We start from the raw sequence: 26038 nt of genomic DNA, 5'->3' as shown, positions 1-26038 counted from the left end.
TTTGATAATATTAACTATAGTAATAAGGTTACGGACGGGACAAACGTTTTAAGATATACCCTGTAAAGTGTAGGTAGGTACCTATATATTATTATATATTTATACCAATCGTATAATATATTATATTTATATACATAAAACGCATAAACTTACATTATACTCGCATACTAGAGCACAACATTAAATAGAGAGGACGAAGGGAAACAAAATGTCGGTGAGCGTGTATATGGCGGCGGGCGTACTACGCGGGCGCTACATGCGGGAAACCCCGTCACCACCGGATACAAAAGTTGTTACCCCTTCGTGTCCCGATTTTTCCAGCGCGTCTTCCCCTCCTGAAGGGGGCCGCCGCAGTTTCCATCCGGACACCGAATCGTGAACGTCACGCCGACCCGCCGTACGCCAACACGACGGGACATGATTCGTAAGACTATATAATATCAGGTACCGTAGTAGGTACTTTGGTGTGAGAAGTAATTTTTTTAAAAAAAAATTTCTTTCAAATGTTTAGGATTTATTGGTAGGGAATTAGAACTTTTAGAATAGATTTGATTTAACTTTTGATGTTTATTTTTTTTTATAAACCAATAACATTTGAGTGTTATGGACTGTCTGCATATTCGCTGTTGATATATTATTATAATATGAAATCTTTTACCTACCTAAATAATTATTTTAGATTTAGAAAGGGAAATTTAATTTAGCTTTTTTTTTGAAAAGGTTCTCTTCAGTTTTATAAAATTCAGAATTATTTTATACGATCTGGACTTTAGAAATTTCATATTTTATTTTATTACCTACTTATATACCTAAATAATTGTCCAAAATAAACAATATAATATTTAAAATATTATTTATCGGGATTCAGCAAATGTTTTGTAAATTAAAAAAATTCTTAATGTTGTTGCTGCTTGCGTAGGTAAAAGTTATTATGGAAGTTTTATTTTATTAACGATTTAGATTAAATAATAATTTAATTTTTAAAATATTATAACTTAACATAAGTAAAGGTGGCTACTTATAGGTATTGAAGAGTAATAGTGCATTTTTCTAATTTTAAATAATTTTTTGGTTAAATGAATATTTTAATGTACAAATGTATGATATTTAAAGAATGTTAGGTATTCATTTGTTTCTTATTTTGAACAGAATAGCTGTTCATAACAAATAACAAATTACAATAATTATTGTATTATAATATATTTAGTTTTAAACAGTTATTTTAACTTAAAATAACTTATTTTTACTGATTCTCAAATAAAAACCTTATGATTCCTTTTTATAATAATAATTAATAATATACTTTATACGTTTTTTAAAAACAAAATAAAAAATAGCTGCATATTTTAAAGCATATTTTGACGATTTTGACTGCATATTTCGATAATTTTAAGTGCAAGAAGTCCCGAACCCTTCTTATGAATATACTATTATATACTTAGTACAAATACTAATATTTAAAGTATGTTCCATAACTTGTACACATTTTAATTTTACTATACTCAAAAAGTCAAAACCGTGTCGTATGATAATTTTATATTATGTTTCCACTCTGTGTTGAAATTAATCGATGTACTTACATAACTTAGAATATTTAAATTTAATTCAAAATACGTAATTTAGTGGAAAGAATTTTGAAATATGCCATACATTCTTCAGAGACACTTTATAGTAAAGCATTATATTATATATTATTGTTCTTCATAAAAATTAAAAACTTGTTTAATTTTGTATGAATTAGGTTTTACGAGTTTTATACATTTTTTAACAATTAAACATTATATTTTATTATTATTATTAACAATAATAACATTTTTTTTTTAATTACTTAGTTTATTTTTAATAATTCCCAAAGTGTTTTCGTTATTTTTCACACTTAAATCTGTTAGTATAATAAGAACTTAAAATATGTTAATTTTTAAATTTATTTCAAAGACGTAGACGTCGAAAATATTCTAAATATTTTTCTACAAATATTGAACAATAAAATAGATTGAATTCCCGAGTGTTTATAAATATTGTATTTACATTTTAAATAAACAACAAATATGAATAAGCTTTTTTTTTGTAGATATTCATTACTTTTTTACTTTTAATTTTTATGACATCTTTCTAATATAAACGAGTATAATTTTGTAAGTATGTCTTATATTTTACTCATCTAGTTTTTAGCTGAAGTTGTAATTGACAAAATATGTACATTACTAAATAGTAGTATAGTTAATTTGGGCATGAGCACTGTTATTTTTTTTGTCGAATTGGAAGAAACTGTTAAGTATTTTTCATATTTTACGCCATACAATTTTCCAGAGATTTAAAAAAGGTTAGGATAATTTGTTGTCTTAATAATATTAACATGTATAATATTATACCATAACATATAAGTCGTCATTATAAAATAGTCGAATTTATCAAAATACATTACTCACTACCCAGTTACCCATAACTATATATTATATTAGCTATTAATATTTAAATTACAGGAAATGCTGTATACTGCTGTAAACTGTATCGTGTATATAGTAGGCTCCGAGTTGGCCTCGTTATTAAGTATAGCCAGTATAGGTAGTTTACGGTAATAGATTTGTTAAATTTGGATTAAAACAATTTTTTTTATTAGTTGTATAGTAAGTTGAACTAATTTTGCTGAATAGGTACCATACTATATAGCTGTTGTATTAAATATAAAGTCAATATCGACGTACCGTGGTGTAATATTATTATTGTATAAATAGCTTAAAATTAAACTAAATATTTTGAACTTTAATAATGTACGTAATAGTAAAAAAAGTCAATTCCCTACAATAATACAGTTATTTTAATAATGATTTAAAATTAAGCCAAATATTTCACTGAGTTTATACAATTATAATAATTTAAGGACTATTATAAGGATATAATGTTCTAAGTTTCTATATTTAATATTTTTTGAATTACAATAAAATATTAAAAAAATTTTGTGGAGAAAAAATTTAATAATGGTTAATAAGGTAACATTGTATTAAGCGTATATATATTTTAGAAATGTCATGTTATTTAAATTTATGAACATAGATATTTACAAATTTTAAGTCTTTTAAAATCTGGCCTGATGGCTGATACTGAGATTATTGACTTTACGATTACTGTCTGTTACAATAGACTACTAAACAGAAAACCTTCAACCCGAACAGGCTCATTTAAATATTAATTAAAAAAGCAGAAACGACTTGCCAAAAAGTTTTTTGTACTAGAAGATAATTAACCAACAAAAACAAGCCCGGTATAGTAGGTATTAGTAGTGGTGATGGTGTCAGGCGTTTTATCTGTTTCCGTCCATACCTCGAGACTAAGGAATATTCTTTCCTGTTTACATTGCACACGTTGAAAACTAAGAATATTTTTCATTAAATTAAATTAAAAATAAATTATAATTATTTATTTATTTAAATTAAAACTTTTAATCTTGATACTAATTTTTAATTAAAATCATTTTCATAAAGAACAATGAAAATCTGTTCTTTTTATTAGTTAATAATATATATATAAGTAAAAATTAAATAATTAGGTGTACCTATATTTTTTAAAATACATATAATACGCTACACAGTTTATCCATAAAATATTAACCAGTGCCAATTTCTGAAATTATTGTAAATATATAATGTTTTAAAACCTTGTGTAGTACACTAATAAGTAATAAAGACTACCTATATTATTAACTAGGTTAAAAAACTATTCTTTAATAACTCCACTTATAAATTCTAATAATATTTACTTGTGATTTTAAAATGACTGTATAAATAATAAAGATAACAATAACAGATGGTTTGACATGTTTGGGGTAGTTTGGAGTAATAGGAATATTAAAATTTATTATATCTATTATCTGCCAAAGTACCTTCACTGGATGGTTTCTTCTTTAAAAAAAAAAAAAAGGTGGATAAGCGGATGTCGCTTTGCTGTACAGTAGGTTCAAGTGGGTCACTGTAATGGATGGTGTTAAATTTGAATTCAATGATATAATATCATTGTATCAGAAAAACGATTCTGAGCGAAAACGGTCAGTCAGCCTATGATAGGAGCCTATGAAATAAGTATATTTGATGATATTATTGTGAATAAAGTAATTTATATATAACCTATTTACGTGGAGCCTTGTTTTAAATTTTCAATCCTTAGCCATAAAAGTTAAACATTTTATACATTTTATACTTTTATACATTTTTAACTACAAAATAATTAATAAATTATAAATTTGATAAATTTTGTTAAAATTTAAACTTCAAATGCTTATAAAAGAAAATTGTGCCTATGTATTTTTAATATTTTTCAACTACTATTGTAACAATGTATCAGGAGCCTTGCATTACATTTTCACGCTTTTTTACCCAACAAATAAAATTTTATTGATATTTATAGAAAAAAAAAACTAAAAAAACTGAAAATGTCCGTAAACAGCTCAAAATAAGTCAAAATATTTGGAAAATGTTATGGTGTATAGAAAATGCTAATATAATCATTCAGTTAAAATTGCATGTACCTACGGTCATTTGTTTTAGAGTTGCACCAAAAACCAAAATCGATTTTCTCGAAAACAGATTTTGTGTAAAAATTTCCGTTTTCCCTTAATTTTTCTTTTGTTTTTCACGTCGCTTTACTTTTGACCCCCCAAAGTACCAACTAAATTCACTTTCCTATCAGAAAAGTTACTGTTGAAGAAAATCCAAGCAGTTTTACTGTCCCAAAAGGTGATGACAGACACAAAAAAAAAAAAAAAATAAAAAAAAAAACACACATCATTGTAAAATCAATACATTCATTGCTTCGCTCAGAATCTAAAAATATCTATTATATCTATGCTCATTGCAGTTCACGTAAAATAGAGTCTTTTTTTGAAGTGTTTACGTTAGAACACCAGAAGGAAAACGTGTTTAAATATGCCAAATTTGTGTGTTGGTTAAAGATTTTAAATTATCTATTAACTAAAATACATTATCGGTTCAAAAAAAAAAAAACTTGACTCGGCCCAAGGGCGTTTGCCCCATCACTTGTATCCGTCACTGCCAGAAGGTAGTTATAATAATATTTAAATAACCACTTTAAGTTATTTGTATATTGTGTTCGCGTGTTTACTTCTACAATAATATTGTTTATCTGTAGAAGTGTTCTTAATACTTTCACAAATGGTAGTCATCATGAAATTTTAGAAAAATATTTTTGAAATTCTAATATACTAGTGATCTTATTTCAGATTTTTTTATGTACCTAATTAATAACTAATTATGATTTATGAAGGTTTTTACTGACAATATCTGGAGAATCGGTATAGTCACCATAATCGATAAATTTCGATTTTTTTTGATTTTCGCCGCATTGAGTGCTTAAAGTTAAGCTTTTCACAATTTATAATTACGACTAAAAAATAATAATTGCGAGCGGTTCTATTACAGTAGTACTTACTACCTACCTATAGGCGTAATGTGAAATATGTAATGCTCAGTCGGTCAGTCCCCCCCAGTAATTTAACCCAAATTATACATTTGGGTAATGACTACCTATTAAAAATGAAATGCACATTCATATTAATATAATATGCATACTGCATACATGCATATACCTTAAAATTTCACATAATTATTTTTTAATGTTTCCACAGTGCATCCCAGATAATTGACAATCCCTAAAATTCCACTCAACAATAATTATTGTTTTTTTTTTAAATATTATTTAACAGTTGTTTTTATAGTTTTTTTTATTGATCTTAATAACATCTGTTACTAGGCCATTAGTTTACATTATACTAACATATTATTTACAATACCTATGTATAGGTTTAGCTTAGATTATGTCCAATGTTATATATTACAGTTTCCTTTATGAAGTTAATGATATATTATTATATTAATGTTTGATAGGAGTTCAGGTTGTAATGCTTCTCCTAATTATTTATTGTTGTGGTATGTGATGTTTATTTTTTAAGTTTTCGAATTTTTGGCGTACTGTTAGGATGTATTTGACTGGTAATTCACTCTGCATGATCCACATATGGGAGGGTAGTTTCTAGCTATGAGGTGGTTGAGCGTTATAAATGTATGCTCTATTCAAAGCGATTTAAAATTCTTCCATATTTCCTATTTGGGCTATGGTCTTGCTATATAATATGGATATTGTTTTTAATTGTATTTAGTTTGGTGTTTTGATTTTCCAATGTTTTTGCATAAATTATGTATTTATCTTGCATTTTCTGCATAATATGTGTTTATGTTTAAGATTGGAGTGTCGGTAGAGGTTGTCGCTCTGAACGCTACTTCATTGGCTTTTTAATTGTCATTTACACCATTTTGCCCAGGTATCCATAAGTAAAAAATGTCTGTTCCTTTTGGCGAGATTTATAGGTATTTTCTTTAATTAGTTTTGATACTTAGATTGGATTTTTTAATTTTGGATGTCTAAGAGACTGAGTGAGTCGCTGAGTATTAAATAGTTTTTTTGTGTTATTTCATTTATTTTTGATTATGTATTTTACTGCTTGGTATATTGTTAGTGCTTCGGCTATGTAAATTGAGTATTCATTTAGAGTTTGTAGGAAGTAGTTGAATTATCAGTTACTATACCTATTGCTATCCAAACGTTGTTTTATACTTTGGATGCATCGGTGTTGATGAGTTTGCAGTTTGTATTGTATTGGGCATGGAAAAGGTTTTTGTTAATTATATATACATCAGAGGCAATAGTTCTAAAATAAAATTATGGAATTGTAGATGATTCAATTAGGCTATTGAAAAAAAGTAGGTTTAACTTTGATAACCAGGTACCTACGCACTAGAGGTGTCCTGGTCCCTACTACCCTACCATGTGTTATATGGTATACAATGGTAAATTACCAAGCATGTTAACTCCCTTTTTCTTCTTCAATAATGCAGTTATTTAAAATAATATGATTTTTGAAACTTTTGAATGTACCTAAGACCTAAGACAATTCTTGAGATGTTTGTATTACTTACAAAATATTGTAACTTCTTTGTCCTGTGGTGATGAAAACTTCTGTTTTTAAAATGACTACCTACCTCCCTTCCCTACTGCATATTATTTAGCAAATAGTTTTTCTAAAAATGTTGACATATCAAAATTCAAATGAGTAGTTTTTGAATTACTTAACATTGTGTATACTTTAAGGATACAATGCCCATAATAATGAGTTTGGAACATATTAGGCTATAGTAATTTATATTAATCTATTCATATTCATAATTTTTTAAAAATGCTTTAAGTACAGTAAATACTAGATCCGATACTACAACTATTTTATATTTTTGTAAAACCATTTTTAAGGACTATTTAATCCTTAATGTAAACACTAAATAACTGAAAAACTACTTGTTCAAATTTTGAATTAGGTGAGTTGTAAAAACATCAACATTTGAAAAATAATATTATCAATTAAATAATTCACAGTAAAATAGGGGTTCTGATTTTAAAAACAGAAGTTTGTATCGTAAAATCTCACAGGGACTCCTTAACCAGTTCAAATAATCTTAAGAGTTTGAAAATATGATATTCAAGTATAACTATTTAAAAATTCTAAAAATCAGAATTTGATTAAATGTACAAATGGGGGTGAGCATGTTTGCTGAATCACACATTCACACTGTATATAGTTATAGTAAATACATCTATTGAAATACGCCTAGGGCTATTCAACGCATTGATCTCTATTTTATAGAATGGTTTGTTTTTATTTCTATCGAGATCTGCGCATGCGCAATATAACTTTTCAAAGTTCAATGACAACCTCCTATAGGTTATTATTTTCATGAATTGGTATTTCCAATATTTTTTTGAGTCAAGCAAATAGCAATACAATTATCTAAATTTGTAAAAAACACTAATAATAAGTACTTAGGTATACATAGTAACATTATATAATTAATTTGTTAATGAGTTATTAAATCAATATATTTTATTAATAAAAATGCGATAAAATAGATACTTATTACTTACTATAAATTATAATAGCTATTATATCAAAAATGTTTTGTAAGATGAATTATTAGGGTATAAGACCATTGTAATCAAATAATATTGAACATTGTTAAAACCTACCTGTATGTACATAGTAGATTTGTACCTATATAAAATATTGCGATTTGCGACTTTTTGAAACAATAACGGTTAAAAATGTATTGATTTAAATTTCGATGAATCATATTTGCATCTATTGTTGAATAAGTATATGTACCTACTTATTTTTCTTATATACAAGTTATTAAGGAGGGTCTTATTGTTAAGTATAGAGATTAAGCTCAACGATTTTTTTCAAGAGTCCCTCGATAGCCTTGATAATTATTGTATCAATTGTTTCCAGGTTTTATACAATTTAAAGGATTTATTTTAATGTACTGATTTTTAAGAAATAATATAGATATGATGAAATGTTTTATAGTTACTCGATTTTAAAACTAAAATTATTTTTAGATTTTTTCTAAAATATTTTATATTATTCAAAATACATGTGTGTATGTTTGTGTAAGTACGTATCTATGTGTACAGAGTTATAATTAGGGCTAAGGACTTATAGTTTTTTTATATTTGTCTAGAAAGATCGCAGAATAATGTGAGTGATGTATAAATATGTTTCATAATACCAGTAAGTTACACTGAAAATTGTAATTTGCATATTTATGCATATTTTGTCATTTTTGCGTATAAATGCATATTTGAACATATTAAAAAAATATGAACATATTTTGCCAGTTTTGATCTAAAAAAGGTGGATAAGTGGATGTCGCTCTGCTGTACAGTAGGTTACAAGTGGGTCACTGTAATTGATGGTGTTAAATTTGAATTCAATGATATAATATCATTGTATAAGAAAAATGATTCTGAGCGAAAACGGTCAGTCAGCCTATGATAGGAGCCTATGAAATAAGTATATTTGATGATATTATTGTGAATAAAGTAATTTATATATAACCTATTTACGTGGAGCCTTGTTTTAAATTTTCAATCCTTAGCCATAAAAGTTAAACATTTTATACATTTTTAACTACAAAATAATTAATAAATTATAAATTTGATAAATTTTGTTAAAAAATTTGAACTTTAAATGCTTATAAAAGAAAATTGTGCCTATGTATTTTTAATATTTTTCAACTACTATTGTAACAATGTATCAGGAGCCTTGCATTACATTTTCACGCTTTTTTACCCAACAAATAAAATTTTATTGATATTTATAGAAAAAAAAATTAAAATAGTTGAAAACTGACTATGTCCGTAAGCTGCTCAAAAAGAGTCAACATATTTTCAAAATTGTATGGTGTATAGAAAATGCTAATATAAACATTCAGTGAATTTTTCAAGTATCTACAGTCATTCGTTTTTGAATAACAACAAAATAGCAAAATTGTTACATGATAAATCGAGTAAATATCAAATGTTGTAAAGATATGAATTTCAAGCGCTCATAAAAATTTAATTTGACTTTTTTGTAAACATTTTTCTTTTGATGAAGGTAGACAAACTTATGGATAATCTTGTATTACATTTTCATATCTTAGATTTAAAAAGAAAAATTTTTATGAATTCTCAACTCAAAATAATTTGCTAATTTTCGTGATTTTTCCGTATTTTGTCAAGATTTGAACTTTAAATGCTTATTAATAAAAACTGTGACTAAGGATTTTTAATTTTTTCATTTGCCTTTGAAACAATAACCTAAGAGCCTTCTATTAAATTTTCAAGCTTTTTTACTCGACAGATAAAATTTTATTGATATTTATAGAAAAAAAAACTAAAAAAAATGGAAATTTACAATGTCCATAAACAGCTCAAAATAAGTCAAAATATTTGGAAAATGTTATGGTGTATAGGAAATGCAATTATAAACATTCAGTCAAAATTTCATGTCCCTACAGTCATTTGTTTTAGAGTTACACCAAAAACCAAAATCGATTTTCTCGAAAACAGATTTTGCGTAAAAATTCCCGTCTTTCCTTAATTTTTCTTTTGTTTTTCCCGTCGCTTTTGAAAACTATTGACCCCCAAAAATACCAACTAGATTCACTTTCCTATCAGAAAAGTTACTGTTGAAGAAAATCCAAGCAGTTTTACTGTCCCAAAAGGTGATGACAGACACAAAAAAAAAAAAAAATAAAAAAAAAAACACACATCATTGTAAAATCAATACATTTATCGCTTCGCTCAGAATCTAAAAGTCAGTTAGGACAAATAAGAAAATATTTTGAAAAATGTAGAAAAACTTTAAGTGTAAAATGTTGGTCTTTGACAAATAGAAAGTATATTATATTATGTATACTTTTGGAAAATTGAATATTTAAAATATAATAGTACTACAACACTAATCGCAGCATAGAAATTTTTCAAGTTTTTACAAAGTAAATACCCAATCAAACTATTTTTTATATTTTTGTTTTCATATTAATTGTACAATTTAAGTACCAAAAGTCGTATTATACATTTTTGGAGCATATTTTAAATGAATATCTGCTGTTTTTTTAGTGCATAAGTGGGTACATATTTCCAGGTTCATAAGTACCTACTAGAAGTCCTCAGCCCTAGTTATAATATTAAATATATTAATTATATTATAAAAAGCCCGGAGGCGTAATAAGGGGAAGGAGGTTAAGGCCCCTCAGCAGTGGCGTATTTAGGAATATGTCATGTGGAGGGCCCTGATAATTTTCAGAAAACAGAGCTACAAGGGGGCAAAGCCCCCACACCACCCATTTACTCTTTATTAAATAAATAATCCTTATTTATAAGACGATTTACAATTTTTGAGTTTTTAATTATTAAATAATAATATGTACAAAAAAAATTTTAAAAAAGAGGGTAAGTGGATGTCGTTCTGCTGTACAGTAGGTTACAAGTGAGTCAATGTATAATGGATTGTATTAAGCTTGAATTCAATGATATAATATTATTGTATAAGAAAAACGATTCTGAGTGGAGATGGTTTATCAGTCTGGATTTTTTAAATTTTTATTATTTATTATAGCCTTTAAGTTCAATTAATATTATAATTTTTTTTTCGTTGCTACAGTGATATACAAAGCGTTAGAAATTAAAATCCCATTTTCAGATGTTTTTTGTAATTTGGCAGTAGTTTTTCCCGTGGCATTAAATAACTATTGAGAAAATCGAAAGTACCATCTTGATCAAATTTGATAAAAGATAAGGTACTATATGTTGAAATCGAAGCACTCCTTCTGGTAGAAATGTTGTATACAGGATATAAAAAAAAAAAAAATTATAAAAATAATAAACACCATTGTAAAACCATTAGCTTCCTTGCTCCGCTCAGAATCTAAAATGTTCAGATATTAATTTAAGAGTGGTACGAGGTATTTTAAAATATAATTGCCAATTTATATAACTATAATTACTTTATGTAAGCGTGGATTGAAATATAAGCATAGAACGAGGATTTGAATAAATTTAAACATTGTTAGTGAATATAAGTTGAGACTGGGACATTATTTTGTCTTCAGAAATACCTTTACCATTCTCCATACTATGCGCTCTTATCAGTCGGCAAACATATTACATCCACTATTTGTCAAAGTTTTCTCATTACAAACGACATCTCTCGTGTTGCGTGAAATCTGTCTTCACTCGTAGAGTGTCGGTTTTCGACAGCTCGTAAACAGGCTTAGAAATTGGTAGGTGTAGGGTGGAACTTGAAATTTGATTGTTGACATCTAGCCATTCGATAAAAAAAAAGATGGAATATTAGCCACGAGCAACAGTCGACCTTCATAATGTTTTTTATTACCTGAAAATAACGATTCTCTTCTTTATAAGTTATATTTGGTTTAATTTTTTTTAAAACTATTTTCGGTAGATACAGTTATAATCTTCGGTAGGTACAGTATATAATCTATAATAGTATTATAACAATAAAATGTAATTTTATGTGTACTTGATGTGTGTATAATTAATGTACAATGCAAGGTAAATAATAATATAATCTGAATTATAGTTTAATATATAATATTATTATACTGCAGTTGATTGTTGCAGCCACAATATAATAAAATAAATAATATTTATAATAAATATATAAAAGTATTAAAAAAGATGTTCAACTTTGGATTCATATATTTTATGATAAAACAATATCATGAATCTGTAATATAGAACATATTAATGGTTTAAAATTTTTCTGAAATTTCTTTCCATTTTTCAAACACTGAAATATTTTTTAATCTATAATTTAAGTATTTTTCTTAGTGGTTATTATCGTATTGAAATTTATTTAATACCTGTAAAGGATTTACTTTTTGTTAATTGTATCAATTATATTATATAGAACAAATAAGACGGATAAAATATCTTTGCTTGTTTGGTCTGTTCTGAAAATAAAAATAAAATTAGAGAAAAAAATAATTACTAATTTAATTATTTATGTTTAATTATAGTTTAAAGATCAGCTGCAACTTCAACTGAAATCGATATCCAATAATCACAGAATGGCCACGTTTACAGGTGGTTCAGGACCTTCCAGACAAAGATCTCTCAAGGATCGACTTCGAGAAGGAATCACAGGCAGCTTTAATTGGCAGTAAGTACCAAAATAAATAGATTACAAATCCATAGCAATCGAATGAACTCCATTTATTCCAGGTAAGTGGTTAAAAATATGTTGTGTGTTTTTAAAGTCTGTTTAAACGAATAGGTTTGGTGTGTTAACCTCCGATTATACATTAAACTTGCATCGGTATTATGGTGGTTAGAAAAATACATTATTCTGTAACAGATTGTTTTCTTCTGTTACAGAAAGGAAGTAAAAACTATAAATCATGTAGGGAATATTTGTTTTTATCTGAGCCCTTATAAAGAAAATTGCCGCTAGGAATCGATACTTACACACACACTCAAACAACGACACGTGACTTTTATTTATGACTTTGGGGGTCTGCTTCAAAATGTTGTTCTCTCTTCTCCGCGTATACCTTTATTCCATTTTAGTATAATGATAGGTATGTATAATGTATAAATACTGTAAAGATTATGATATGCGTATTAAAGGGCCATTTTAGATTTAGAGTGTTTGTTGCGTTCATTAAGCATATGGGTAGGTACAAGTTGATAAAATGACTAAACCATTAAATTATTTAGTTTACTTTAACAAAGCGATAAAATGGGTTGTGAAAAATTATTGTAATTTTATTATTTGGGTTTTCTACTTAAGTTATTTGTTGTATTTAATTAAAAGTGGTAATTAGTTAAATTTAAAATTAAACTATAAGAATATGGTGTAGTGATTTTCTTAATAAACCTCTTATATTAACATTTATATTAAATTACGTCAAACGTTGGTTAATTAGATCAATTGAAAATTATATTTACAATGTTATGGTATTTTCCTATTTAACAGGTTTAAAATTTATCTTTCAAACCAACTAATGTTTATAATTAGTTAATTTTGTAATTGATTAATACATTTAATACATTTATGAAATCGACAATTTTACCTATAATAATGTATCTATGACTAATTGGATTAACAAGTTGTAATATTATTATTTTTTAATTGAATTGTTGTTAGTTACGGATCATTTAATAGAAAATAATTTCAAATACTCTTTCAACTCTTTCAAATCATATACAAGGATTTAATAAGTATCTTATTATAATATTTTACACTGTACATTTCCTGTCATAACAAATTATATATTGTGATTTCACAACAAATCCTGTTCAGACAGATATTCGGTGTACGACTTATGATTTTCTACCCTTTCAAACGACACCGAAAACATTAAAGACTGTAATAAAATTTTATTATCAATTGAAATGTCACCAAAAGGTCAGAAGAAAAGGCTTTCACACCAATGCGTTTAGAGAATGTGCAATTATATATAAATGTATATTTCATGCCGGTTTTTCTTTTTGACAACAAATCATCACAAGAAAAGACTAAATAAAATACCCATCTTATTAATATTATTGAAAACGACAATCTCCAACTTGTTATTGTCCATTGTTTACCAGACATCGTAAGATAAATTATTTGTGAAATCGATCGTGTTTGGAATTCAATAGTTAGATTGTGCAAATAGATAGGGCTGTGTCCAGAAACACGTGCATAGAGTACATACCGATTTTCAAACTGTATAATATAATTGCATCAGTGTCTAGTTGCTACTTGCTTATGATAGGTACGTGATAGTTTGGAATTCTATGTTTATTGTTTATAGTTTGGTGATAATGCGATTATAACTTAAAAAATTATGAAGGTTTTTAATATATACATACTAAATAAGTATTATATTATAGGTACTTGTGTTTTAAATGATTTGATTTACATTTTATATGTAAATAATTTAATATTCTTAATTAAACTTATAAACAGAAAATATACAACAAATAACTAATAAGAATAGTGAATTTTAAAATAGAAACATTTATTTAATATATTTAATGTTTATTTGTTTTTGAAGTTAATTATTTAAACATTTAAAATTATTGTAAATACTATTATACGTAATAACTAATAGATATTATATTATACTTAAATTAATTCGAGGGAAAATAAGACATATTATATACTTATACGATATACCTATTTAATTTACTCAATAATCACTAAGATGCTTTAATAATTTATTTCAAAATTGAGCGAATAAAAAAATATGTAGTTGTCAACCAATATGAATTTATAAATAACAATTTAATCAAATCATCTATTGAATTAAAAAGGTGCAATTTAAAATGATCTACCAGTTAATGTTGCAGTGAAATTAATAACTATGATCATGGTGATAATATTGTATGACACAAATTATGGTATCATAATATATTATGTTATATAAAAACAAAAGTATATTAATATGTCGTGTTTCCCTACAAAATTAAAATCATCATAAATCATAATATTTGTTAATTATCTGTCATTACACTGGTGATCATGGCCCGGGGGCCCCTAATCCTAATTATAAGTGGTTGAGCCTAGTGAAAATGCCCTATGTGCCCACGTGGCGTGCAGTATTTAAATAAGTGTAGTGTAACTGAAAAACAATGGGGATACAAAACAACCAGTAATAGTAATATATAGTATATAATAATATTACTTATTAGTATCTAGTATGCAATAATAGCGTTTAAGATTATTGCTTATAGTTTCATTATAACTTTAAAAAGTAAAGAAGAAACTTTAGATTTTCAACTTTTTGCCTTTTCCTTCACGTAGACTCAAATTAAAAGCTTTGAAATGTGTTTTTAGTTTTAGTTTTTACTATGCCGCTTTATAGGTACGTTTCGTAACTTACGGAGCTGCTATACAGCTTTTAAAATAGGTACATCATTATTTGAAAATTGAAACCCATAAACATTCATGTTAATTTCTTTTAGCCAGTGACGTTTAAAATATTTACTTCTAAAACTTATACTATAAAAGTATAAAACGGTGAAAGAATAAAATAAGTTGTGTTCATATTTAAAACATATACCTATTATTATAATATAATATATACGCTTTAACACCACATGATTGGTAAAAGATTTTGAAGAAAAAATTTTAATAATATAAAAGGTATTACTTATAATCGTGTTAGTTACCTAGGTATTCATATCATTAAGTGCCATATTATGTTATTAATCAATAATCATACATTTAAATCTTTATTGTATTAATATAATAGACAATCGTTAACCATATGTGCTTATAAACATCAGCTAGGTCAACTTATGATTTAGCACAGAAAAATAATTGTCCAAGTAATTGATACGTATATTTCGAATAAAATATAGCATTTTATTTGAAATATAGAATGAGGTCAATCAGGAATTCTAAATCAATACTAACTTTTTTATTTTTTAAATAAATTTAAATTACTTAACAAGCATGGGACATTTAACAAAAAAGTTAAGTCATAAAACTTATTTAATAACTTTTTAAGTAGATGTCCTCTTATTTTACATAAGAACAATAGAATAATAGAAAAAAATTTAATCATATTGTTTCAATAGGCAACCTAATTCCCACGGCGACTGTATACTGTATAGTATTAAATTGAGCAATCAGCCAATATCCCTATAACCTTTTCTGTAATATACTTAATGTATTATAGAGGTACTCATATACCTAGGTACTATACGTATTACATATATAAGCTTATTGATTGATGTGAACACTAGTATTTTCAAATAGGTCGGTATCCACGAAAAATATCCTTGCTATTATTCGAGTAAAACAATAAATTAAACATGTTTAAGTGTTCAAATTCAATTAAGTACAATGCCGGTATCAAAGGTCTTCCAGCTCAATGATAAACAGCCATATTTGTAATGTTGATGTCGGGTTTTGTCTGAAGGTTGTTCTGTGTTTGTTTTTTGTTGTTTTAAAGTCATATAATATACGTTGATGGATCATAGCAATTAAGGCTGGAATTAGTTGCTTTGCACGCCTATCCGTCTTGACAGTAGGTATACGAGGTATACGAGTAATTTTTTTCTTCGTCAGCCATTCAATTAATATCACCACGTTGAGCGTTCGATATAATAATATTCCTCATTCTAAACAACGACACCTGCGTAATATAATGTACGTACCTACTTACGTAATAAAATGTAAAATATTGTTTGAAAAAAAAAATGTTATTTGGAGGCCTTTGAACTATAATATATAAGCTGTGAGGCCTGAGACATTAAAAAAATCTATTATCATTTAATAACATCAACAATTATTGAATTTTCCTATAGGTACAGTAGGTATGAATTTTATTTAAAAACATTATACGACACGTCATAGTCATTTCATATTTTTCTCAGGAAAATAAGGTATTGAAATGTTTGTCACCTAACACGGTAAACTTGACATAACATGTTCTCTGTATGCAAGTTTACCTTGGGTCCCTATATACTGAGGCACCAATTAAAAATAAATTACATCAATAGATTAAATACATTTGTTACTTTTATAGATACTCTTTTTCCATAGATTACATATTTTTAACCTAGATTTAACCTAAGATATATATATATTAGTGAATAGTGGAACTAGAAATAAGTTTGAATATTTTCGTTTTGGAATCTCGGTTATAAGGTTATATGCCTACTTAGTTATAGGTTAAGTTTTTTAATAATTTTCTGTTTCTATATTGTTTATAATATTCTATTAAATTTAAATTGAAAAATATATTTTGTACAAATATGTATACAAAATACTTTTATTGAAGTAGGTATTAGTTATTAGTAGGACCTAGATTTAAATGCTCTAAAAACCGTCGAAATTGCACTAAAAAATAGCTAAATATGTCCATAAAAAATATATTTTATCGCAATAATGCCCTTAAAAATGTACATATAAGATTATTTTTTTAATGCAGCAATGATTTACTAGGTATCTACCTAATTTATAATTTACTAAGCATTTATTAAAAAAAAAACCTACATTTTATGAACTAATTTAATCAATTGATGCAGCGACGTATATTATAGAACAATGGACAATTTGTACAGAAAAACCATAAAAACCTATTAAAATAAACATCAAGAAAAAAAAATTCATAAATTATCTTTAGATAATACTATAAATTAGTTCAATTTATAGTGGTAAGTGGTATAATGTACAAATATGCATTAAAATTAACAAATTACCAAAACATGCTAAAATTGTTTTCAAATATGCAACAAAATCCAAAATATAAGTTTCACCATTGAAGTATCTGTTTCATGAACAAATTATGTACTTACTTTGAAAGCATTGTCTAAGATCACATAGAAAAAGATGCACTTTGCATCGAAATCCGGGCCCTAATTATTAGTTTTTACTAGAAACCATTTAGTACCTATATAATATGATCTAAAGATGAATATTTTTTAAATTGACTGATATTTTATGATATTATTATATGACTGAAATAATGAGTGATTGTAATTTGAAAAAAAATAAAAGCTGTGGTTATAACACACTCGTAAATCTTAATAAATTAAAATACTAGATAATTAACTACTTTTTTAATTTTGAATTATGTTTTTTTTGCATTTTTGTTTTTTTTTTGGTATGGGTAATAATAATACACATACCTATTTATATGGAAATACGACTTTACTAAACATTACTTTTAGAGTTTCTCAGTGTTATAAATTAACTTAACATTGTACCACTTATTTATTGTGGTTTGTGGTATAATTACATGGTGGTATAGCGATAGCCAATAAGTGGTTGAAGGCAGAATGGTATATGGGAATGGTCGGGATGGGCTAACTTAATAGGTAATACATTTAATATCAAATGTTATAAAAAAAAACCCAAGATAAAACATAAAATTATTGATATTTCCAAGTAACTAAGACTCATATATTTTTTCTATAATATTAAAATTACTAAAATGATTTAGTTAGCCGTAAATTTAATGACTTACTTACATTATACTTTAATAATAATAAACAAATACCATAATATTTATTGATACTTAAGTATTTTAAACGTGTCTTTTAAGGTAAATAAATTTAAAATCTGATATTCAGCTTATTAGATTATAAATCTTTGGTTAATAATTTTTACGAGAAATTAAGTATAGGCCCGGGGTCACCAAATGGCCGTCCGCGAGCCGCATCCGGCCCGATGATGAATTTTGACAGGCCTGCAGATAAGGAGAAAAGAAGCAATTTAATACTTAACTATTATTACGGGCGACTGTTGTAATAATAAATGTTGCAGGTAATTTCTTATCTTTGTACATTATTAGGTTAAAAATGAATTCCGATCCCGACTCACCAACGAACACCTTAAAATTATGATGAAGATAACGACCACAAACCATAACCCCGACTTAAAGCAGCTAATTGAGAGAAAGATCTGTCATTTTTCACATTAAAAATATTAATTCATAATTGTTTCACTTATTTATTAAATGTGATTCAATTTTCATTAGTAATAATTATATTATAATACGTGTATATTTTTTTTATTAAGAAATAAAATAGTTTTGGCCAATCGGCATATGACAATAAATATTATGTACTTTGAATTTGTATGGCCCGCGAGAATTTTCCAAATTCTTAATGTGGCCCACGGAAAGTATTAATTGGTGACCCCTGGTATAGGCAGTATTTAGTATAGTCAGGGGGGTTTGGGTGTTTAACCCCCCCCCCTCCCTTTTAACGTTTCCCCCCCTAATAAATGTATTCTTGTAAAAACTTGATTTAATTTATACTTAAAAATTTAAAGGTAAGAATATTATCTAGGGCCCCAAGCAGATTTATTGGTATTTTAATTTTAGAGCAAGTGATGAGTATTGAGTATTGTGTAAAACATTTTGATATTAAAAATAATATAGTAAAATATATTATTCCTAAAGTAAAATTTGGTATGTTATTTGTGTTGATAAGACGTAGAATGAATACAACAGGGTATTATGTCCGCTTCATAAAGTTATTCTAAGATTTTTGTTGATAAAACGTGTTGTCTTTTCTGATAATTTAAAAAAAAAATCTTATTATATAATGGGAGTTTTGAAATTCGATACACCTTTATTGCTATATAATAATAATTATTATTAATTACAATGCATAGTAAAAATTGTATTTATTTATTTAATATACTTTTAAATTGTGCAGTACTTCAATATCCGGTTACTTCGATCTTTTTTATTCGTTAAAAAGGGCTAAAATGGGAATTGCAAAGGAAAGTACACATAATTTCAAAAAATAAACATATTAAATTTAAGATTAAAAATATTTAAGCAAATAATTTCGATTAGAAAACTTGTACAATATAGGTATATAACGTATATTGTGTCTTCAACAAAATCTATAATTCAAATGTTTAAGTGCTCTTTAAAAGAAAAAGTTTCACTAAAAAAAGAATGTTTTATCTATACTTATAGGTACTTACTAATAGACAAATAATAAAAAATTGACACGCTTCAAGAAGTCCTTGAAAATATTTACATTGTAAATCACGTATCAAATGTTTATTACAATTTTAAAATCACTTCATGTTTAAATAAATGAAATTAAGAAAAAATAATTAAATATATGTGTTGTTTTAAAATATTTATAGTGTAAAAAAACCAAAAATGTTAATAGTAATTATTGCGCATACTTATAATGCTTCTAATAGGTTACGATAATTATGCAAGGCAACGTTTATACTTCAACACATTAATATTCAAAGCCCCTTCCTAGACCTGAGTTGATCATGTTACCAAAGTCTTGGCTCTCTACTACCCATCTTATCTTCAGGAAAATGACAAATAGCTCTTTGTTGGAAGTCTCTTCTGCGATAATCAGTGTTTACGAGGATGAAATTACTTAAGTTTATTTTGTTGTATTCAGGTAGTAAAATAAGTTGGTAGAAAAATAATAAATTTTTAGTCGATTTAATGATATACCTAGCTTTTTAATTATAGCTTTATCCCAAATATTCCTGCGATTTTTTTACTAATTTTCACTTTTTTAGTTTTACTGAAATATTTAATTTCAACTCGTTTATAAGAAATAAAAATATGAATGATTTTTGTAATTTTTAAATGAGGTTTTTTGAAACGTCGTTACTAAAAAGTAATAAGAAATACCTAAATCATTTATAGGTCAGCTGTCTTCTTGTCTATGTACCTTAGTATAAGTAGTAACCAGTGCCTACTATTATTCCAATGCAAACATTAGAAATTCAATATTAAAATAACAAGTAATTTCTAACAATTCATTGATTTTGAGTAAGACTATTATAATTATATAAAATTAAATAAAATAAAATAAAATAATATTAATTTTAAAAACAAATTTATATTTTCGCTTATTTTTGGTTAAAATTTGAATAAAAACACTAATACATTATTACTGTACGGATTTTCTAAATTAAAAATGAAGTACATTATAATATCAATAGTATGTTGTTGGTTAAAAAAATTACTGTAACCCTAAATAGATAATGCGGAACTAATATAATACACTTCAGGTGGTTCATTTTTGGTTCTTCATTGTGTTCTATGACGTGTTTTATTTTATTCGTAGTAGTTTTTTTTCATAAATGATCTATCATTGAGTTCCGAGTTACCCGGAGCGATGGTTTTGTTTTCAAACGATACAATCTGCTCTTGATAAATGATTATCTGGGGTGTCCATGAAACGCGGGAAAGGATATAGATGTTATTCAATGAGGTGGGCACGTTGAAGCTAATGGCACGAGCGTTAATAATAAGTTATAACACTCACCCTCCCATCACGGAGGATAAAAGTACTAGTAAAAAAATTATATTTCATTGTTATACACATTTATTTAGAAGTTAAACAAAATATTATGCTAGTTTTTCTTTCGAAAAATCGTCATTCCAATAAATTAATACATGGTTCCTTAATTAATCTTTTGATTTTTTATTATTTTTTAATTTTTAATTTATATCCTTTTAGAGATTACTGGGTCTCTACGAGACAACTCATGTGGAGGCCCAGCATTATCCACATCCCAAAAAAATGTATGATGTATTACATAATGTTAACATTAAAAAAAAAAAGAAGAAATTATGCAATACAACATTTAGTTAGAGACAAAAATAAGATAATAGTAATACGATAGGAATGATAATAAAGTATAATTTTGTCCATGTATTAGCAGCGTCACATTCACCCATTATCCAGCATGAGATGAGCTTCTTAATTTCTTAAATAACGGAAACAATAAATTGCTTGTTAGCTAAATAATTGAGCGTTAAATTATTGTAAATCTGAGTCCTAACAATATCGAAAACCTTTCGACAGCTGTTGTTTTTGGTAAAATGTATAAGTATTTGTTAGTTGCATATATATACCTAGTATTAACATCATGGTGCAAAGGAGACAATAGATTATGTTCTTTTATAATATGTATATAATACTTATTTAAAAATATATATTTTTGATATTCAAAACGTTAAACTCTTTAAAAAGTTTTTTGGTTGAATACTAACGTCTTTTTTAATTGCGACCCTGATAAGTGTGTGTTGACAGGTTTGTAGCCTAGTAAGAACATTACCATAGGTCTCACCTAAACCTATTATACCGTAAGTATGTATTTTTAGATTCAACAAGTACCTACTAAGTAAAATAGTCTAATATCTTTAAAAGGTAGAATGTCACGTAGACAATTGTTTTATTATATAAATGATTTTATCAACTTACTTTCCATTTCTTGTCATAACAAATGTCTATACTTAGATTAAAGCTAATAACATTAACTGATTTACAGTGACATAAGCCTATACATATATGTGTCATTGGAGTGGGGGGAGGGTTATCAATTGCTACCCCAGCAATCCGCCGACTGCTCCCAGGTTTCATTTAACCACATGTAATTAAATTAAAAATATTATCCCATGACTTTATCCAAATGATGCCTCTGCATAAGCCTATTTCTCAACAGTGTTATCATCGTGAATTTGAATGCCGGTAGTGTATAATCGGTAAAGAAAGTTCAGGCAGAAAATGAAGTACATAGCTGATTTTTCAATATTAAAAATAAACTATCAGCAACTCACAAATTATCAATAGTTTTTATATATATTATTATTTTTTTCTGTCTCAATATTTTTAAAAACTTGGTTCCAAGTATTATGTAGGTAGGTCCTCATACAAACTAAATCAGTGTTATAATCGTAGAATATTACTTGACTTTTTAAATAAAGTGATTTTTTTTATATATCATTTAGTTAAATATTAAATATAGAACCGAAGATAACGTTGTACCTGCGGTACTCCACATTTTATAGTTAGTTCGTGATTAATAAATGTACTAATTTTTACCATTTTTCCTATTATTTAGGCTAAATGAAATGATCACACAATATTAACCTACCAAAACATTGACCTATATATAATCTTTCAGGCACTTAGCCAGGTTTTTATAGAGGGTGTATTTTAATTTTATATTTAAATATAACATGTGGCGTTTGGAGCTTTACACACTCTCAAGCTAAACATAGTCATCAATTATCATATTAATAATATAATATATGAAATAGAATCATATGACAACATATTTTCTAGAAATTTGAATCTTATAGTATTATAGTACATATTTTCGTTTGTATAAATACTATCAAGGGGAGAGGGGGTGTTTAAACACAAAACTACCCCTCTAACTTTCTACGCAACTGTAACCTTCGGTTTGACGTATCAAACCGATCATTGCGGCTATGTATGGTCAACAATAATTCAATAAAAACACGTGTCAAGCTATTTAAAAATTAATTTTTTTTTTTATTATATTCTTTATTGTTAGTAAGTAGGTATTTACTTATAAAATAATATATGTATATTATGGTATAAATAAATATTATAATACATTTTTCTCCAAACTTAAAGTACAAACTGTCAATTTTAAATAGATTATATAGTTTTGCTATACTTTTTTTATATTCACAATGTACTACTCAAAGACTATTTAAATAATATATTATTGCATTTAATATGTACAGTTTTAAAAATAACTTACAGAGAAAAATAGTATACACTAAGCTTTAAGTTTTGCATGGTTTTAATGTTGAACAAGAGTAATGTTGAATTTGCATATGTAATGTTGTACATAAATGATTTGTCAATATTTTTAATGCATTATTTATTTTTGTTTTTACCAAGGCAATAAATTAATATATTTATTAGTAGTAAAAAACACTTTTAGTCTGAGTAACTTTTAATGTAATCAAATTATTAATCTGCAATTGTTCATTTTTTAAATAAGTAGATATAAAGTTAATTAATAAATATAATGTTTATGTGGTGTTTAATGTTAACATTTAATACTATACAATCTACAGTATTGTTCTACAATATTAATTAAGTGAATTAGCTAAATCGAAATGTGTATTTTTAATTACTGTTTACTAGGTAGCATGTATATACTGATTTATAACAGTATTATACTAAAATATGTTATGAATCCTTATATTTAAAACTTAGATTTTACATATTTTGTGAACAAATGCATACTAGGCATCTAGCATTTTAGCAACTATTATTTATTCAAATCTAATAAATCTAGAAATTAATAGTTTATTAGGTAAACTTCAACTTATTAAACAAAATAAACAGCTACAAATAATTTACAGTTAAATTCAGGATATCAGGATACTGTATAGGTACGTCATATACTTATTATGTTTAAATGTTATTATTTTATACTTTTTAATAATATTTTTTATATATAATATCTCGAAGCTGAAACAATAAAAGCTTGTACTAATAAAAATAAAGGTTATTGTACATCTAATATGAACTGAAATTCGAGTATTTTATAAGATTTTATATTATTTTTAAAATGTATTATTTTCATTATTTAAAATTTACCGTAATTTCATTGTTTATTTTCATCTTTACAATTTACATAGTTACATAATTTAATTTTCTCTTTCATTTTGATTTTCAGTGACATTTAATATTCATCTTACATTTTTATTATAAAAATAATAACTGTGTAAATCATTGTACGAATATTAAATTGTATAATAAAGCGTTGTTATGTAACAACAAGATTATATCTCATAAACCAAAACTTAATTTTTACTTTAAAAATAATATTTTTATAGTACCTACCTACATATTCTTTAATATTTAATTTTGTTTCAAATTTCAAATAAATTGATACAACTAGCTCAAAGTTTATGGTAACGAAAACGAAAACGAACACGAATAGATCTGGATATTTAGATTAGAATAATGATAATATATGTTGTAAAAGTGATATTTGCTGGATTGTACTTTATTAGTAAATTAATATTATAAGAATAATGAATATAATAAAATTATAAGAATAGCTTATAAACGGTCTTATAGGTACTTGAAATGAACTTGTTTACAATGAGTAATTTTAGGTACTACAATGTAATATTATAGTTAGATACATGTTCTTATATTGTCATGTTGAGTGTCATACATCAGTGGCGTGGTGAGTAATATTTTACTACCTATAAATTATAATCAAAGGAAACTGTTTATTTTAAGCTTTAATCATAATATTAAGTAGGTATTTTATAAACTAAACATTTTACCGACTATAATCATAAGTCTATAAATTATAAAAATGTACAATTAATATAACATAGACACCTTACCAACCATCTCTTGGCATCCACCCAATTTTTTTTTTCAAAACTCCGGGCAAGTGCTATTTAGGCTGCTTATTATTATTATGTTACTGTTGTGCAGTTTTAGTCTCTTCGGGAATTCTTTGGTATTTACTCTGATCTCGGATGTGAGATGTTAACCAAATTATTTATCCATTTAATATTTTTAATGTTATTATACCATAATATTAATATACTTGTTAGATACGCGTAATATTTTTCAAGATTTTCTGATTTTGAACCGGACAAAATGTATCAATATATGCTTAGACACAAATAGTTTTGATTAATTATTGGATTAGTAATTAATTTACCTTCTTGTATAATATGGCGTACATTTTTAGTTAGAAACAGATATACCTATGCGTGTTTTACATTTATAACTAACGTCTATCTTCATGTAAGACAGTTGTTTTGAATTACTGTATTGTTTGTATTTTTGTATATGTTTGTTATTACTTATTTTACATCGAACCTTTCTTTAATAACGGTTATTCATAAAATCATTCCGCTATCCGTCATATATAATTTTGTGTCGATTATGGTTTACCTGTACCTACCAGCTATATCATAAGTGACGAGAAAGTAGGTATACTCTGTCCCGTAGGTTATTCTTGAAAACAATAATAATGAAAATGTAGTTGCCGTATACTTACTAGTATTATCGTAAATGTACATTGTACGTATACGTATAGTATATTATATTATTATACTATCATATAACATTTTCGTTAGGACCGAGATAGTATTTTTGATTTTTGTAAGCATTTTTTGTCTCACTTTGACGTGGTCGTGACACCTACACATTATAATAATATTTGCTACTCTGACAATATATTAGGTACCTACATGCAGTGTCAGCCTGGCCCACCCGGCTGCAAGGCGATTGCCGGAGGCCCTTGGATATTTTTCAATATCGGGAGCCCCCGTAGACGAATTTAAATCACTCGTGAGTCGTTACTAAAACATTTCAAATTCTTTTTGAA

The 26038-nt window shown here is 26.3% G+C and overlaps 1 protein-coding gene across 1 annotated transcript in view; it reads left to right on the top strand.

Moving 5' to 3' along the window:
• The first annotated feature begins 322 nt into the window (after positions 1-322).
• LOC132944546 (oxidation resistance protein 1) overlaps positions 323-26038 on the top strand; it is a 187332-nt gene continuing 161616 nt past the window's right edge. The window contains exons 1-2 of the mRNA XM_061013969.1: positions 323-444; positions 12426-12568. Of these exons, the coding sequence (XP_060869952.1) occupies positions 12477-12568 (92 nt within the window). The 5' untranslated portion in view covers positions 323-444; positions 12426-12476. The remainder of the gene's footprint in view (positions 445-12425; positions 12569-26038) is intronic.

The sequence above is a fragment of the Metopolophium dirhodum genome, chromosome 5, assembly GCF_019925205.1.
Source record: "Metopolophium dirhodum isolate CAU chromosome 5, ASM1992520v1, whole genome shotgun sequence".
Lineage (NCBI taxonomy): Eukaryota > Metazoa > Arthropoda > Insecta > Hemiptera > Aphididae > Metopolophium > Metopolophium dirhodum.
Note: the sequence above shows the minus strand (reverse complement) of the source record. Positions and strands in the feature narration are given on the sequence as shown.